The following is a 15391-nucleotide window of genomic DNA, read 5'->3' as shown; positions in this document are numbered from 1 at the left end:
GAGTGACTTCAGCCTCCTCTTTCCCCACTTCCCCAACTCAGCTTCTCCCAGAGGCCCAGGGTCAGCTGTGTCTCCGGGGAGGTGCTGGTGGCTTAAAGGTCACGCTCATAGACTCAGGTCCCAGCCAGAGCCGCCCTGAGCGATGGCGCCCAGAGACCCCCGGGCTGAATCTGCATGGTGGGCACCGCTGCCATGCCCTGGGCAGCCTCTGTGAGGTGGGCACCTCCACTGGAGCCTCCAGTGGAGGCTTTTTCTGCCATCCAGTGGAGGCCATCCGTGCCATGGCTTTTTCTGAACTCCTTGACCAAGTTCAAGGAGTTCAAGGCAGCCAGGGCCGGTTCCAGGTTCTCCAGATGGTGGCCCTGGTGGTCCCCATCACGTGGCTCGCCCCTCAGAATGTACCAGAGAACTTCTCGGCCGCCGTGCCCGGCCACTGCTGCTGGGTGCCCCGCCCGGACAATAGCACGGCCCAGGCCAGTGTCCCCGGGGCCCCGGACACCAGGCCCTCCTGGCTGTCTCCATCCCACCGGGCCCCAACCGTGGGCCCCACCAATGTCGCCGCTTCTGCCACCCACGGTGGCAGCTCTTGGACCCCAACGCCACGGCCACCAACTGGAGCGAGGCCGACACGGAGCCGTGTGTGGACGGCTGGGTCTGCAACCACAGCGTCTTCACCTCCATCATCGTGACCAAGGCAGGGGCCTCCCCTCAGACCCTCCCCAAGTCCTGACACCTTAGAGGCCAAAGTCACAGATCACAGTCGGCTGGATTCAAAATGGCCCAGTCCTGAGGGACGGCAGGGGGAGTCCCACCACCGTTGGCCTCCACATTCACAGGCAGCTTCCAGTTCCTCCTTGGCCGCATCGTCCTACCAGGGTTGATGGCAGGAATGAGCTTGCAGGAGCCTCAGGGGCACTCCGCAAAGAGTCACTGGGTTCCCAGAGGCAGCCTCCAGCGGATGTGGGAGACAGGAGAGGCGGCCCCGCCAGCAAGCAGGAAGGGGACTCTATGAAACAGAGGGAAGCGGCCTCTGAAAGCCGGGAGAAGGCAGCAGCACGGGTGGCTGCTGTAGAAGGGCCCGGCGACGAGGCGAAGGAGCCCAGAGAGGGCCTGACCCCGAACCTGGGGCAACAGGGAGCTAAGGAGGGGCTTAGGCAAGGGGTGATGACCCCCAAGGTCACCGGGCCGGACACCCAGCCCTAGCTCCCTGGGCCTTCCCATCTAGCACCCCCGCTGGCCCCTTTCCAGCCTCCTGAGCTCAGATGCCCGGCCCCCTCCTCTCCCACCAGTGGGACCTGGTGTGTGACGCTCAGGCCCTGAAGCCCATGGTGCAGTCCATCTACCTGGCCGGGAACCCGGTGGGAGCGGCTGTGTGCAGCCAAGTCTCTGACAGGTGAGGTGCCCAGACCCCTCGCTGCCGCTGCGCCCGGAGACTCTGGGCCCTGACTGGCCCTGAGCTGGAGGGTCTGGGGAGAAAACTCCATTTGATGCGGGTCCTTCTCCTGAGACCCTCCAGCTGTGCCGCTGAGCAAGCTCAGTCCTTCTCTGGGCCTCGGCCTCACCGACTCCCCTCTGGGGCCATGAAAGGTCATTATTCTCATCAAACATTCACTGTTAAAGCCTGCTCAGCCACAGGTTGCTGCTTGGCTGGCCAGCTGCTTCTTGGCTGCCGCTGCTGATGGGGAGCTCACCTCCTGCCCAGTGCCTCAGGGGGCTCTTCCTGTGCTCACAAGCCCTCCCTCCGTGGATGTAGAATGTGGGTCTGGACCCGTGAGTCGCTCAGTGGGCAAACAGAGGGCAGGCTCCAGCGGTCCAGACCCCCATGGCCAGCGCCGTGGCACCCCGTGGACCTGGCCGCCCTCCCCGTGTGCATGCCGCAGGTTTGGGCGCCGGCGGGTGCTGACCTGGATCCACCTTCAGGTGGCCGTGGCAGCCACAGCGGCTGCCTTCGCCCCCACCTTCTCCATGTACTGCCTCTTCCGCTTCCTGGCGGCCTTCACCGTGGTGGGTACCACGCTGAACACCTTTATTCTCCATAGGTCCCCGACCCTGGCCAGGCAAGGGAGGCTAGTGCAGGCTCCCAGGCCAACCCACTTGGTCTTGCAGTGGCAGAGTGGACGTCAGCACAAGCCCGTGTCTTGGTGGTGACTCTGAACTCCCTGGGCTACACCTTCGGCCGGGTCCTCCTGGCTGCGGTGGCCTATGGCGTACTGCAGCAGCTGGCTGTCTCCGTTCCCTGCTTCCTCTGCTTTGTGTACTCCTGGTGGGTGCCGCCCCCCTCCCTCCCTGCAGGAGACCCGCCCTCCACCCTGGGCGCAGAGGCCTGGGATGCAGAAAGCCAGAGGGGAACCACAGGAGCCTGGCATGGCCCCAGCTCCCCACACCACCCCCCCACCCCGACCCAGGGCCTCTCCTTCCCCTGCTCCTCCCAGGGGTCTCCTCCCCCTTCCTTCCCATCACCTCTCAGCCCGTCCCCTCTCCTGTCCTTGCCTGCCTTGGCATGTGTGCCTCCGGGCACGTGTTCTGAGCCCCTCCTTTGTGCCAGGCCTGGCAGCACTAGGCCAGGTCTGGGCGGATGGGATGCAAAGCTACAACACACACACACACACACACACACACACCCCACACACACACCACACACCACACACACACACACACCACACACACACACATACACCCCCCCCACACACACACACCCCACACACACACCACACACCACACACACACACACACACACCCCACACACACACCACACACCACACACACACACACCCACACACACACACCACACACACACACACGCATGCACATACGCATGCACACACACACACACGCACACACCCCACACACACACACACCCCACACACACACCACACCCTACACACATACACACACACACACACCACACACACACACACACCACACACACCCCACACACACACACACCCCACACACACACACACACACCACACACACACATACACACACACACACCACACACATACACACACACACATACACACACACCACACACATACACACACGCCACACACACACACGCCACACACACACCACACCACACACACACCACACACCACACACACACGCACACACACACGCACACACACACACACACCACACACCACACACACACCACACACACACACCACACACACACACCACACACACCACACAAACACACCACACACACACACCACACACACCACACAAACACACCACACACACACACCACACACACACACACACCACACACACACACACCCACACACCACACACACACACACACACCCCACTCCGAGAACACAGTCACTCCTCAGAGCAGGAGGCAATCACATCTCATGCAGCAGCTCTGAGCAGAGGTACCTCTACCCGGCCGGCGGCCTTCGGGGTTGGCAGACTGGCCCCCATATCACGAGAGTGAAGGGCAGAGGTCAGTGAGGCAGACTCCAGGGCCCGGCGCTGATGTTGGCCCGCTTGCCCTGGCAGACAGGCCCACTCAGGGGCTATGGGCACACGTGCGTTTGTGACTCCGCTACTTCATCACTCCAACAAATGGCCACTGAGCACCAGCACAGCCGGGGCCCTGGCTGTGCCCAGGGAGACAGCGATGAGCAGGAGAGAAATCCCATACATCAGAGTATCACAGACCACTCAGTTTAGGGGGCCCATCTGAGGAGGGGACCCCACGGCCACTCAGCTCCCACCAGCTTCTCTGCTTCTCTTCCAACCCAATTTCTTGTCGTGAGACGCGTCTGCACGTGCCAACCCACGCCAATGACCCCACCGCCCTCACCTAGCCACCTGTCGTCGGGCCCTGCAGCCCATGAAAGGGCACCGCTGTCCTCTCCCGGGACCTCCCCTGTGCCCATGGCTCTCCTCCAAATGCTGCAGGCCCCCACCCCCGCCCCGGCCTGCCTCTCTGCGGCCTCAGCCACTTGGGTGATGTCCCCATCACTACTGTCTCAGCATCACAAACGTGGCATCTCCTCAGACCCGCTCCTCCCCGGGGCCTCCCCAACGTTGACAGCAGCCCCCACCCACAGGTACTGGAGTCAGAGTCGCCCTGACACCTCCCTCTCCTTCACGGCTCCCGCACACCTAGTCCAGCAGGTCACAGGGTCTTGTCAACTCTACCTCCGATGTGCACTTGAATCCCCCTCTCTGGCTCTGCAAACCCCCAAGGACCTCAGGGCCCCACCTGCTGTGGGGGGAGCGTGTCTGGCTGGGGCACCTGTGTCCAGCGGCAGGAGCCCGTGCAGGGTGGTGGGCACAGAAAGGGGTCCGAAGCCTGGATGGTGCAGGGGGTCTGGGCTTGATGTTGAGGGGCTGGGAGACAAACTAGTGTTAGGGGTTGGGTCCTGCCACGGGGAGGGGGCGCTGGGAGGCGTGGGGCTGACTGGCACCCAGGAGGTGGTGACTGTTGCCTGGCATGGGCGAATGGGCCAAAAGTGAGGCAAGGGCCGTGGGCTGGTCGCCGGCAGGGGGCGCTAGAGGCGACGGGCGCTGGTGACTAATGGTGCAGGTGGAGGGGGTCTGAGCCCCACCATGAGTGTGAGGATGTTTGCAGGAAGGGGCTTCAGGGGAGGGGCCAGCTCAGGCAGAAAGGAGTGGCCATGGGGTGAAAGGCGGGCATGAGGGCCCTGTGACATTCGGGAGGGCTGGACAGTGGGGGACCCTGGTGGGCCTGCAGGATGGTGGTCCTGGAGCCATCAGGGGCGTGTTCACTGCACGCAGGCCCTCCCAGCCTTGGCTCCCAGGTGAGGCCGGGGGAAGGGCCTCGGGGTCAGGAGGGAGGCAGGAAGGAAGGACAGGGACCCCCAACCCCAGCCCAAGAAAGGGAGGAGACAGAAAGGACCTGGCTCCCACAGCCAGCGCCCTTTGCTGCTTGCCAACCCCCCTGCCCCCCAACTTCAGCCACCCTGAGCCTGGGGCAGCCAGTGAGGCCGCTCCTTTGGCAGAAGGGGCAGACAGGCTCGTGCAGGCCAGGCCCTGGGGGGGCACAGGCAGAGACCCCCTGCTCTCCTCCCTCTGCCCAACCCCAGGTGGCTGGCAGAGTCAGCACGATGGCTCCTTATTACGGGCAGGCTGGAGCAGGGCCTGAGGGAGCTACAGAAGGTGGCCACCATCAGCGGGAAGAGGGCAGTGGGGGACGCGCTGACCGTCGAGGTGAGGCGAGGCTGGGCCTTCCCCCAGGGCTCGACCCTCAGACCCTCTCCTGTCCCTGAACAGGGTCCCTGGCAGACGGACGGAGGGCCCCAGGCCCCCAGGATGGGGGTCGTAGGGAGGAGGGCCAGGCCAGTGACCGCATGCTGACAACCCTCCCCACCTCCATCCAGGTCTTGCACTCAGCCAAGCAGGAAGAGCTGAGTGTGAGCCAGACTCCTGGCAGCTTGGTCGCTCTGCTCCACACTCCTGGACTGGGCCTCCGGACCTGTGTCTTCATCCTGTGCGGGTAGATGCCCCTCTAGCGTGCGCTTAATGACCCCCACCCCACCCGGCCCCAACCTCCGCCTCTGGCCGATCCTCGGGCCACCAGCAGCCAGGGAGCCTGGAGTCAGGGCTCTGCTGGCATCCACTGGCTCTGCTGACTCTTCTACTGGCCCCACTGGCTGAGAGGGCCTCTAAGACCAGGCCTGCAGCACCGACTCCCTCCATCAGGCTCCCACAGGAAACTCCCCGGGGCCAGGAGGACTCAGGCCAGGACAGGTCAACAGGAGAGATTAGTAAGGAGGATACATAGCAAAGTTGCTGGGAGAACCGCAGAGCCCAACAGACAGAGGAGGCAGTTGGAGAACTCAGCGGCAGAAAGGCACATCTACCCTGGGGCTTCCCAGGTGGCGCCAGTGGTAAAGAACCCACCTGCCAATGCAGGAGACGTAAGAGACCCAGGTTCTATCCCTGGGTCGGGAAGATTCCCCAGAGGAGGGCATGGCAACCCACTCCAGTATTCTTGCCTAGCGAATCTCATGGACAGAGGATCCTGGTGGGCTAAGTCCATAGGATCACAAGAGTCAGACGCGACTGACGAAGCTTAGCATGCACGCACGCACCCTAGTTTGGAAGAACCAGAGAGGAGGGAGAGGGGTTATCAGAGACCAGGAGGCAGAACCACAGAGAAAGGGGCTGGTCAGTGGAAGCTGGAGCCATGGAGGGGATGCAGCCACTGGCAACAAGGTGCCCAGAGAGGGAGAGGGAGCAACACTTCAGCTTTGCCCTAGTCCTGCCTCCAGTCTCTCCCCAGTGCCTCCCATTGGCCAAAGCTCAGGAGACATGACACTGGCAAGGGAACCTGAGAAATGTAGTCCATAGCGACCACCCCACCAATGGGTACAGAGCCAGCAGGGGAGGCTGGAAGCAGGTCGGAGAGCAAACCAGCTGCCCCATCCCCAGCCTGAATTCACCTGCGCACCCTCACCCTCAAGTTTGCCCTTGGTTTCACCTTCTACGGCCTGATCCTGGACCTGCAGGCCCTAGGCAGCAACGTCTTCCTGCTCCAAGCCCTTATTGTGGTCGCAGACATCCCACCTAAGGTCAGCACCCTGCTGCTGCTGGGCCACCTGGGCCTCCGGCCCACACAGGCTGTGATCCTGGTGCTGGCGGGGCTCTGCATCCTGGCCAACACACTGGTGCCCCACCGTGAGCAGGCGGGCCTGGATGCACGTGGCTGCAGCCAGAGGTTCCCTACCTGGGAGAGCTTAGGCCACAAAAAGAGACCTCTTTTTCCCCCATCAAGAGGGCACTGGACTAGAGTAGGGCCCACTTAGGAAGGAGGCTGCTGGGCCGTCTGGACGAGATGGTGGCGGTCCACACTGGACAGCATCATGAAAAATTGTGGAGACAGAATAATAACTGTGATAGATTGCTGGGATTGCGGGGGGGTGGGGGGGGGTTGTTGGGAAGGGCAGAGAAATGGAGGGGGTGGAGGAGGACTCCCAGGGTCTGGATCTGGGAGCCTGGATGGGAGCAGACCGGGCGGCGGGTGGTGGGGCAGGGAATGTAGTCACTCAGGACACAGTGCATGTGTGGGGTCTGGGGACACCCAGGTGGAGGTGACAAGCAGACATTTGGAAGATCATGGGGAAAGCCCGGGACCCCCGCCAACAAGCCTGCCAACCCCATTTCTATCCACAGAGATGGGGGCCCTATGCTCAGCCCTTGCCGTGTTGGGGCTCGGGGGAATGGGGGTTGCCTTCACCTGCTTTGCCATCTACACCACCGAGCTCTTCCCCACTGTGCTCAGGTGAGGCCCACAGAAGCGGGACTTCCGGGCTGGGAGGGTGCTGTGGGCGTGGCCTCCCCTGGGGGCCTGTGCCAGATGGCCACCCAAGCAGGAGCCATCCTGGGGCCTCTGGTCCGGCTGCTGCGCGTCTATGGCGACTCCCTGCCCCTGCTGGTGTGCAGGGTGGTACCTGTGCTGAGCGGCCTGGCTGCGCTGCTGGTGCTGCCCGAGACCCAGAACCTGCCGCTGCCCGACACCATCCAAGACCTGCAAAGGCAGTGAGTGGACGCAGCCCCGACCATTCCCTCCACCCTCCCTGGAGCCCCAGAACAGGGCAGGCCTGGCCACCCACCCCCATCGCCAGACAAAGGGAGAAACAGAGGCCCAGAGAGGGACAGGATAGGCCTGGAGTCACACAGCACCTCTTTGGGAGACTAGAGACCCAGGGCTCAGTCTCCCAGCTGACAGTGTGGACTTGGTCCCCTGCCCTTCATTCTGCCATTTGAGACGTGAGTGGCCCACCTACCCCCAGCTCCACCTTGAGAGAGGTCAAGGGGGCAGCATTTTGTGAGGTGGAGAGCTGAGGGTGTGGAAGTGGTACTGGACATTCTCATGGGCCCCAGACTCTACTCCTAAAGCCCCTAGATGCCTATCAGGGGCGTCACTCCCCATCCATCCCCCATCACGTGCCCAAGAGCAGGGCAGCCGTATCTCCTGAGTCCTCAGGACAGACACAGGTCAGGAGTAGTAACTTGCACCCACGAGACACAACCCCTCCGTGTCTTTCCTGAACAGAGTGGTACAGAAGGCAACACGCTTCCAGGGACACCCTGTCCTGAATTCCACAGGGTTTTAAGCCTCCTGGGAAGCCTGCGATGGGATGACTTCTCGGCAGAAGGAGAGCAATGGCCTTCCTTTCCGGAGGGCCTGGGGGCTGCCCCTCCAGCTGAGCCTGGTCTCTCACTGTCTAAGGAGCCGCCTCCAACACAGAAAGGGCAAAGGATGGCGTGACTGGCAGGAGTCTGCCCGGTACACCGTCACCTGCCCCTCCCTCAAGGCCGCAGAGAGGAGCAGAGCCCACAGTCAACCACGTGCTTCCTCACCGCTCACTGCCCCTGAGCTTGGAGGCTGACCGCCAGCCCCTCACAACCTCGCCAGCTTTTTACTGCACCCCAGGGGCTCTACAAGAGCAACAGTGAAGTCTCATATCCTCAGCTTCATCAGAAAGATGGCTCCAGTCCCTCCCACGCCCTCCCCACTCCAGCCACCCGGCCATGTCTTCAGTCTGGATAGCCTCTGCCACCTTCTCTCCCTGACAACAACCCCCGCCTCCTCCCAGACCCAGGGCCCAACACAGGGCTTTAGTGAAATTCTCACATGGCTGTGACCACACGCCTGTCCCCCAGCCTACCAGCCTGTGAGTTCCCAGAGTGTGGGGTGTCCCCATGTCCCCAGCTCCCCTAGAGCAGAGGGGCAGTGGTGCGAGGGAGATGAGAGAGCGAATAAAGAAACGAACAACTGCCCCTCTCTGGCTCTGTGATGTGCCCCCAGGGTCTGCCTGGAAGGGGAAGTGGGGACTCCTTGCTGGGGCCACCCTTTCCCGGGCAGCTTTCCTGCCCTGAGTGCCAGCCAGGGGCTGCATTTTCCAGCCTCTGTTGTGGGCCAGGCACCGACCAGGCTGGATGCCTCAAGGCATCATCTCGTTGCATCTTTTCCTGAAGCCTTTGAGGTAGATGTGGCCCCATTTACGTGCGGGAAAACCAAGGCTCACAGAAACTGACTGCCATGACACCGAGCTAAACGGGGGCAGCATCAGCAGTCGAGCCCAGGTCCGAAGGTCTCCGGAGCCAGCTCTGGCCACTACCAGCCTGAGCTCAGGCCTCACAATCCTGGCGCTCGGTGAAGCTTCTGGAGGTCACAGACACCATCTGAGAACCATCCAGAACCCCTGCACTGGCACCACTTACAGGGAAACCAGGCACAAGGGCTCAGATGGAAAGGGATGACCCCTGAGCTCTCATGGCCCAGCTCACACACACGTGGGTGCCCAGCGGGCCTCCAGCAGCCGCGCCATCTGCTGAGCCTCCCCCGACCTGAGCTCAGGTGCTCTCTGGTCTGCCTGTGTCTTTGCTTCCAGGTGCCTCAGCAGAGCGCCACACATGTCTACACACACACATCAGTGGTGTGTACACATGCACACGTGGGCACACACGTGAGAAGGCTATCGGGAGATCAGGAAGCAGCTCCCTGGCCCCAGGAGATGGGCTCACTCCCTGGCTTGGTCTTCTCTGCCTGGGCCTCTGGGAGGTCATGACCTTTAGCTATCTGCCTCCAGTGAAGACCCCAGGACAAAGGGGATGGGGCAGGGATCGCATTGGTAAAGATACCCAAAAATGAGGCTGTGCCCCCTGCCCTGGACTTTCTGTCTTGTCCACCTGCTGCCCAACTGAGCCCCCGCTGCCTTACTTCCCCTTGCTTAGCATTCCTTAGGGCCCCAGGGTGGCCAGAGGCTTCCAGAAGGCAGACCCCAGGGCTGGTGGAAGATGACTCCTCCTCTCCCCAAGGGTGTCTTCCAGCTCACCAAGTGCTCAGAGCCGTCTGTCTGCCCATATTCAGAATGGCCTTGCTCCTGGTCCTTCCAGGTGGTCTCAGCCTGCCAGGACCCAGGGGGGCCCACCTAGTGCCCACATGGCACTCCTCACTTAACTCGTGTGTACGTGCTCAGCCACTTCAGTTGTGCCCAACTCTTTGCAATCCCATGACCTGTAGTCCACCAGGTTCCTCTGTCCATGGGATTCTCCAGGCAAGAGTACTGGAGTGGGTTGCCATTTCCTCCTCCAAGGGAGCTTCCTGACCCGGGGATCAAACCCACATCTCTTACATCTTCTGCATTGGCAGGCAGGGTCTTTACCACTAGCGCCACTTGGGAAGCCTCACTTAGCAAGACCCGGATGCTGGGAGGCCCAGGGCCCTGGCCCTCTGGGGCAGCGAGGGAGAAAGTGTCATCACCATGGCGGAGTGAGTGCCCTGCCAAGGGCAAAGGGGCCTCCCTCAGCAGCAACCACAGGCCTGCAATCAGCTGGGCTCTGCCACCAGAGCGGCAGGCCTTCATCTGGGATGCACCCTCCCTCTTGATATCCATCACAGGGAGCTCCTGGCGCAGCAGCTGCTAGGCACCCTGCAGGGCACCCCTGCCAGGCACCCCTTCAGTCTCCTTCCCCCACTCCCCCCATCATAGCAGTAGAAGCCTCAGGCAGCGGGGACAGGAAAATGCCTCAAGACCCACTTTGGCGATTCTCCTGCCTCCAGCCAGGCCTGCAGCTCACCCGGGAGGGTGTGTGAGGAGGGGCAGCGCCGGCCACACAGGCTCCACATCCACTGCCAGGAGGAAGGCCTCGTGCCCAAAAAGCCCCCGTGCTGGCTGAGCTTGCGTTCCTGCACCTGGGGGCCTGCCTGGCCAGCTCAGGTCTTCACAGTCAAAGGCGTCAGCCAGGCTTCACTGCAAGCTTCTTCCCCAACCCCGTCCTTCATTCTTCCCTCCCACCCCCTAGAATCTCCTGACACATCCCTGCAAGTACCAGTGTCCAGGAGCAGGGTACCCAGAATTTCACCCATCCCCATGCTGTTCAGACTCTCCTGGGGGTCACTGCCAGCCCAGCCAGACACCAGGAGCCCAGGTCAGGCCCAGGCGGTAAGTTCAACATCAGATGCACAGGATGAAGGGGTTAAGACCAAGGGGACTGTCTCTTACAGACAAGCACACTGAGTGAGTGGCAGAGGCCAGGAGTCTTTCCTCACTACTGAGTCTTTGGGCGGCAAGGCTCTTAGCTGCCTCACACAGAGAGCAAAACACAATCGCACAGCCACACGGCAATGAGTCAGAAGGGAGTCCATCTTCCAAGTCCTGCACTGTCCTTCTTTCTGACCCCCTACTCCGATAGACTGTTCGAGGCCACTCTAGAAATTTCTGGAGTAAGGATGTTCCCTTCTTGACACCAAGGAACACCTGCCTCCTGTGTTTGTTTTCTTTGGCTAGTGGTGATGGGGGCAGGAGAACCCGAGATAAGTCTCTACTCCTTGGACAGGGAGAGCAGCAGCAGAAGACCCTGGGGCGAGGCCATCACCAGCACAGGGACAAGACATCCTGACAAGGCTGCCCCGCGTCTGGCCTCGTGCAGGCTCCCTCAGAGGGTGACAGCTGACCTCGGCGAGGCTGCCCTCCAAGACTGTGAGCAGCAGGAGACAAGCGAGGCCCAACCCTCCCTCCTGGTGACTGGTTCAGGAAAGAGAGGAGAGGTCAAGTCCATGGAAATCCACCCCCTGGGGCGGCTGGGGGAGGACTCGCTCTCCCACCCGTTAGGACTCGGGGTGGACGGAGGACTCTTAAGGGCCACTGGGACACACCCCATGAGGGGAAGGGTCCCATCACAAAAGCTTCATCGCAGAATGGAGGGATGCAGGGGGAGATGAGGTGGATCCGGATGGGGTTCCGGTGGGCATTGAGCCCAAGGACGCTGGGAGGTGTCCAGGCCTAAACAAGGATCAGTCTTATGAAACTGTTGCAAGAATGCGCTGGCCGGGGGTGGAAGTTCAGGAAGCACAATTGGGCGATGGAGGAGGGCGATGAAGGGTGACGATGAGCCAAGAGCTCGAGAAGGCAGAGCCTGGAGCAGCAGGGTGGGGGGCAAGACCCACCAAGCAGAAGGCAGAGGAGACCTGAGTGATGGAGTGTGGCTGAGTCCTGTCTCCAAAAGCCTGGTGCTCCAGCGCAGCCCCCTGGGAGATGCAGACTCACCCACACTCCTGAGGATGCGGGAGTACAACCGAGGATGCACGGGCCCTCATGTACAACCTCCACCTCGAGAGTCTCAGCTCCTTTCGACCAAGTGGATGAACAAATACAGACCCATCTGCGCATGTCTGCCCATTTCATGTCCCCATGAAGAAGAAAACAGCTGGTCTGAGGTGTATAGACCCTTCTCCCACCTGCAGCCCCAGGGGCTACCCACTGTCAGCCAGTGGGGGGCAAGGTCCAAACTCTAGAGTTGTAAAAGGGGCCGAGACTCCGGAGTTAGGCAGAACTGGGGGAAAATTTGGACTCAGATACTGACCCACCTTGAGACCTTGGACTAGCAGCTGAAGCTCTTCCCACCCACGAATAACATTACCTCCCCCAAGGGCTGTCAAGGCTGTCCTCCCCACTCCCCATGCACACGCAGCCACCACCAGAATGCAGGCCCTTTCTAGCCACTAGAGGGCAAAAGGATGCTCCCACCTCGGGATTTGTCCACCCCCAGAGTCCGCCTGCCAATGTAGGAGACACAAGAGACTCGGGTTGGATCCCCGGCTAGGGAAGATCCCCTGGAGTAGGAAATGGCAACCCACTCCAGTATTCTTGTCTGGAGAATCCGATGGACAGAGGAGCCTGGTGGGCTACAGTCCATGGGGTCACAGAGTCAGACACGACTAAGCACACACAGGCACTGAGAGAAGCTAAGGTCCGTGGCCAGTGGGGCCAGAGACCAGTCATCGCTTTCAGGGCTGGGGGCCGTCCCCTGCCTCTGTCCTCAACCTGTTGGGATGTGAGGGTGAGACAAAGACAAGCCGCCTCAAGGAGCTCAAAGTCATGCTCAACTCAAACCTTTGGGCGCTACTTACCAGCTCTCATGGGCTCCAGTCTGGGCCCAGATCCCGGCCCAGAGCTGAGACCAGTGTCCCAACAGCACCCGACCCGAACAAACTGCACAGGACCGTTGGATTTGGAAAGTTTTTGTTTTCTTTTCCCACACATTTCCGGGGTTGGGGTGTTTTCCAAGACTCAGACACATTTGTTAACAAAGAGAGAAAAAAAACTGGGGGAGCAGGGAGCCTGTGGGCAGAGAAGTGACCCCAGCAGTCCGCGGGCTATGCCTGGCTCCCCCTTCCTTGCTGCCCGCGCCCAACGGGTGCCACAGGCTGCTGCTCGCGATATCTAGATTATTTGTCTTCAATATATATCTGCATTTGCCTTTCCCCTCCCACCCGCCCCCCACCCTGCTCCTCCAGCAGCTTCCCCATCAATGCACGTCGCCCGGCGGCACACAACAGAGCAAGCCTTCCCAGGCCCGAGCCCCTTCCCGGGGCGGGGCACCAGGCAGGCCCCTCCTCCTGGTGGGCGGAGCCAGGGGAAATCTAGAGGCCGCCCAGGCCCCGCCCCTGCCCTGCCCCTCTCTGGGCCGCTCCGCCCACCCTCCCGCCCTTCTCCCACCGACTCTGGAAACCCAAAGGGAGGAAAGGAAGGGAGAAACCTGACACACACAAAAGAGAAGTGGGGAAGGAGGGTGGGGACTGAGAGACACAGCAAGCCTGGGGTGGGGGCTGAAGGGCTCGGGGAGAGAAGGAAGGCAGGAGGAACAGAGGGAGCAAGAAGAAAAATGGAGGGAAATGAACAGGACGAGTAGCGGACACTGTACAAAACCCCCAGCCTTCCTTCCCGCCCAACCCCACCAAAATAAAACTACCCCCCTTAAAAAAATAAATCAACCCAGGGCTGTGAGCACGTGCCCTGCCCGGCGGGCGCAGAGCTGAGAGGGACAGACAGCCCCAGGACGGACGATAACTCCGCGCCGGACAGCCGGCAGGAGGAAGGGGACGAGCACGGGGTTTTCCTTTCCTTTTTCTTTCTTTTTTTTTTTGCGTTTCCTCTTCGTGAGAGAAGTCTGAGGCAGCCAGGGAGTGGGTCCCCAGGGCCCCGGCAGGGAGAGGGCCGCACCCTCCTCCCGGGCTCTCCCGGGAGGGGCAGCTGGCAGTGGGGCGCGGTGCCGGGGGCTCAGACGTAATACTCCTTGTCTTTGTTCTTCTTGGCCTTGCTGGGCGTCTTGGGGGCGGCCGGGGCCTTCTCTTTCACCACCGCCCCGTTGCTCTGGGCCGAGTTACTGATGTAGTTCCGGCTCTGGTCCACCTGGTAGGAGCCCTCGTCGCGGTTGCGGTACTTGTACATGGCATAGAGGAGGATGAGGATGCAGAGCGCCGCGGCCGCCACGATGCCCACCACCATGCCCGTGGTGCTGCTGGACTCCCGGATCACCTCCACCGCGCCCGGTGGGCCCCGCTCCCCAGGCCCGGTGGGGTTGGCTGTGGGCAGATGGGGAAAGCCGGGAGCGGAGGTCACGCCGGGGCGCAGGGGAGGGGGCCTCCGCGGCTCGAAGGACGTGGGGGCCCCGGGCCCCAGGGGTGGGTTTTCCAGCAGGGGCTGCAGCGGGTCTCGGTGGTTCATTTTGCCCGCTGGCAGGTTGGGGGCCGGGGCGGAGGGGGCGAGCAGCACCCCAGGGGCGCCCGTCGCCCCATCTGTCCTGAGGTTGGGCCGGGGAGCGGGCTTGCGCGGGGACAGGAGGGTAGTGCGGTCCGTGACCAGGGGAAAGGTGGTGTAAAAGTCCTCGTCGTCCGTCGGGGGGAGGCTGGAGTCAAAGACCTCCCCGGAGGCAAAGCCCGAGGCCTCGATAGGCTCCTCGCAGTCGCTGTCGTCCTGCTCGGCCTGGCAGGGGCCCCCGGCGGGCGGGCGGCGGGCCGCGGGCGGGGGCAGGGTGTCTTGGGTGGCACCCACGCCGGTGAGGAAGGGGTAGAAGGTGGGGGGTGGGGGCACGAAGGGGGATCGAGTGGCCACGGGAGGGGGGTCTAAGGAGTCCTCCGTGATTATGGGCAATATTAACTCTCCTCCTAGAACAAGAGAGAGAAGAGAAAAGACAGGGCGTCAGCGAGGGCCGGGGCGCAGGCGGCCGGCACAGAGAGAGAAATAACAGCCTCACACACCCAAATCGGTTCCAATTGGCTTTGGCGGAGACTAGAGCGGGCTGGGCCCGACCGCCAGCCGGCCGGAGCCCTGCGCTTTAAGCGGGCAGCGGCTCGGATGCTCTGGGCACCCCACGCACGGGCTCTGTGGCTCTCTGGGTTTTGGTTTTTTTGTTTGTCTTAAGAAACCAAAAGGAACAGAAAGGAAAGGAAATAGAAAAAAAATGGAAAAAAAAACAAAACAAAAAAACTCTACTGGTTTAAGGTTTTAAAAACAGATACAAGAGCAGCATTTAAACAAACCTAACAACAATATCTTTTAGGGTTTTTTCTAGATTTTTCTCTTTTTTTGCTTTTTTTTTTTTTTTTTTGCTTTTGTTTTTA

At 61.4% G+C, this 15391-nt stretch overlaps 2 protein-coding genes across 15 annotated transcripts in view; one reads left to right on the top strand and one right to left on the bottom strand.

Moving 5' to 3' along the window:
• Positions 1–281: 281 nt before the first annotated feature.
• SLC22A12 (solute carrier family 22 member 12) lies at positions 282–7522 on the top strand. The gene is given in 11 exon segments (XM_055583704.1): positions 282–489; positions 492–694; positions 1290–1393; positions 1881–2024; positions 2096–2263; positions 5064–5187; positions 5358–5473; positions 6252–6300; positions 6444–6657; positions 7153–7261; positions 7312–7522. Coding segments are annotated over 11 exon segments (1650 nt in total).
• Positions 7523–13890: 6368 nt separating this feature from the next.
• Positions 13891–15391, bottom strand: part of NRXN2 (neurexin 2) — a 99511-nt gene continuing 98010 nt past the window's right edge. For 11 of the 14 annotated variants that reach the window (XM_055580913.1, XM_055580914.1, XM_055580918.1 and 8 more), the window contains one exon: positions 13891–14353. In XM_055580913.1, coding sequence (XP_055436888.1) covers positions 14049–14353 — 305 coding nt within the window. In that variant the 3' untranslated portion in view covers positions 13891–14048. Of the gene's footprint in view, positions 14936–15391 lie in introns of all 14 variants that reach the window. The other 3 variants (XM_055580911.1, XM_055580912.1, XM_055580919.1) reach the window with 1 other exon arrangement.

The sequence above is a fragment of the Bubalus kerabau genome, chromosome 5 (genome assembly GCF_029407905.1).
Source record: "Bubalus kerabau isolate K-KA32 ecotype Philippines breed swamp buffalo chromosome 5, PCC_UOA_SB_1v2, whole genome shotgun sequence".
NCBI classification, from domain to species: domain Eukaryota; kingdom Metazoa; phylum Chordata; class Mammalia; order Artiodactyla; family Bovidae; genus Bubalus; species Bubalus kerabau.
The sequence above is the reverse complement of the archived record's forward strand: the minus strand, read 5'-3'. Positions and strand labels throughout refer to the sequence as shown.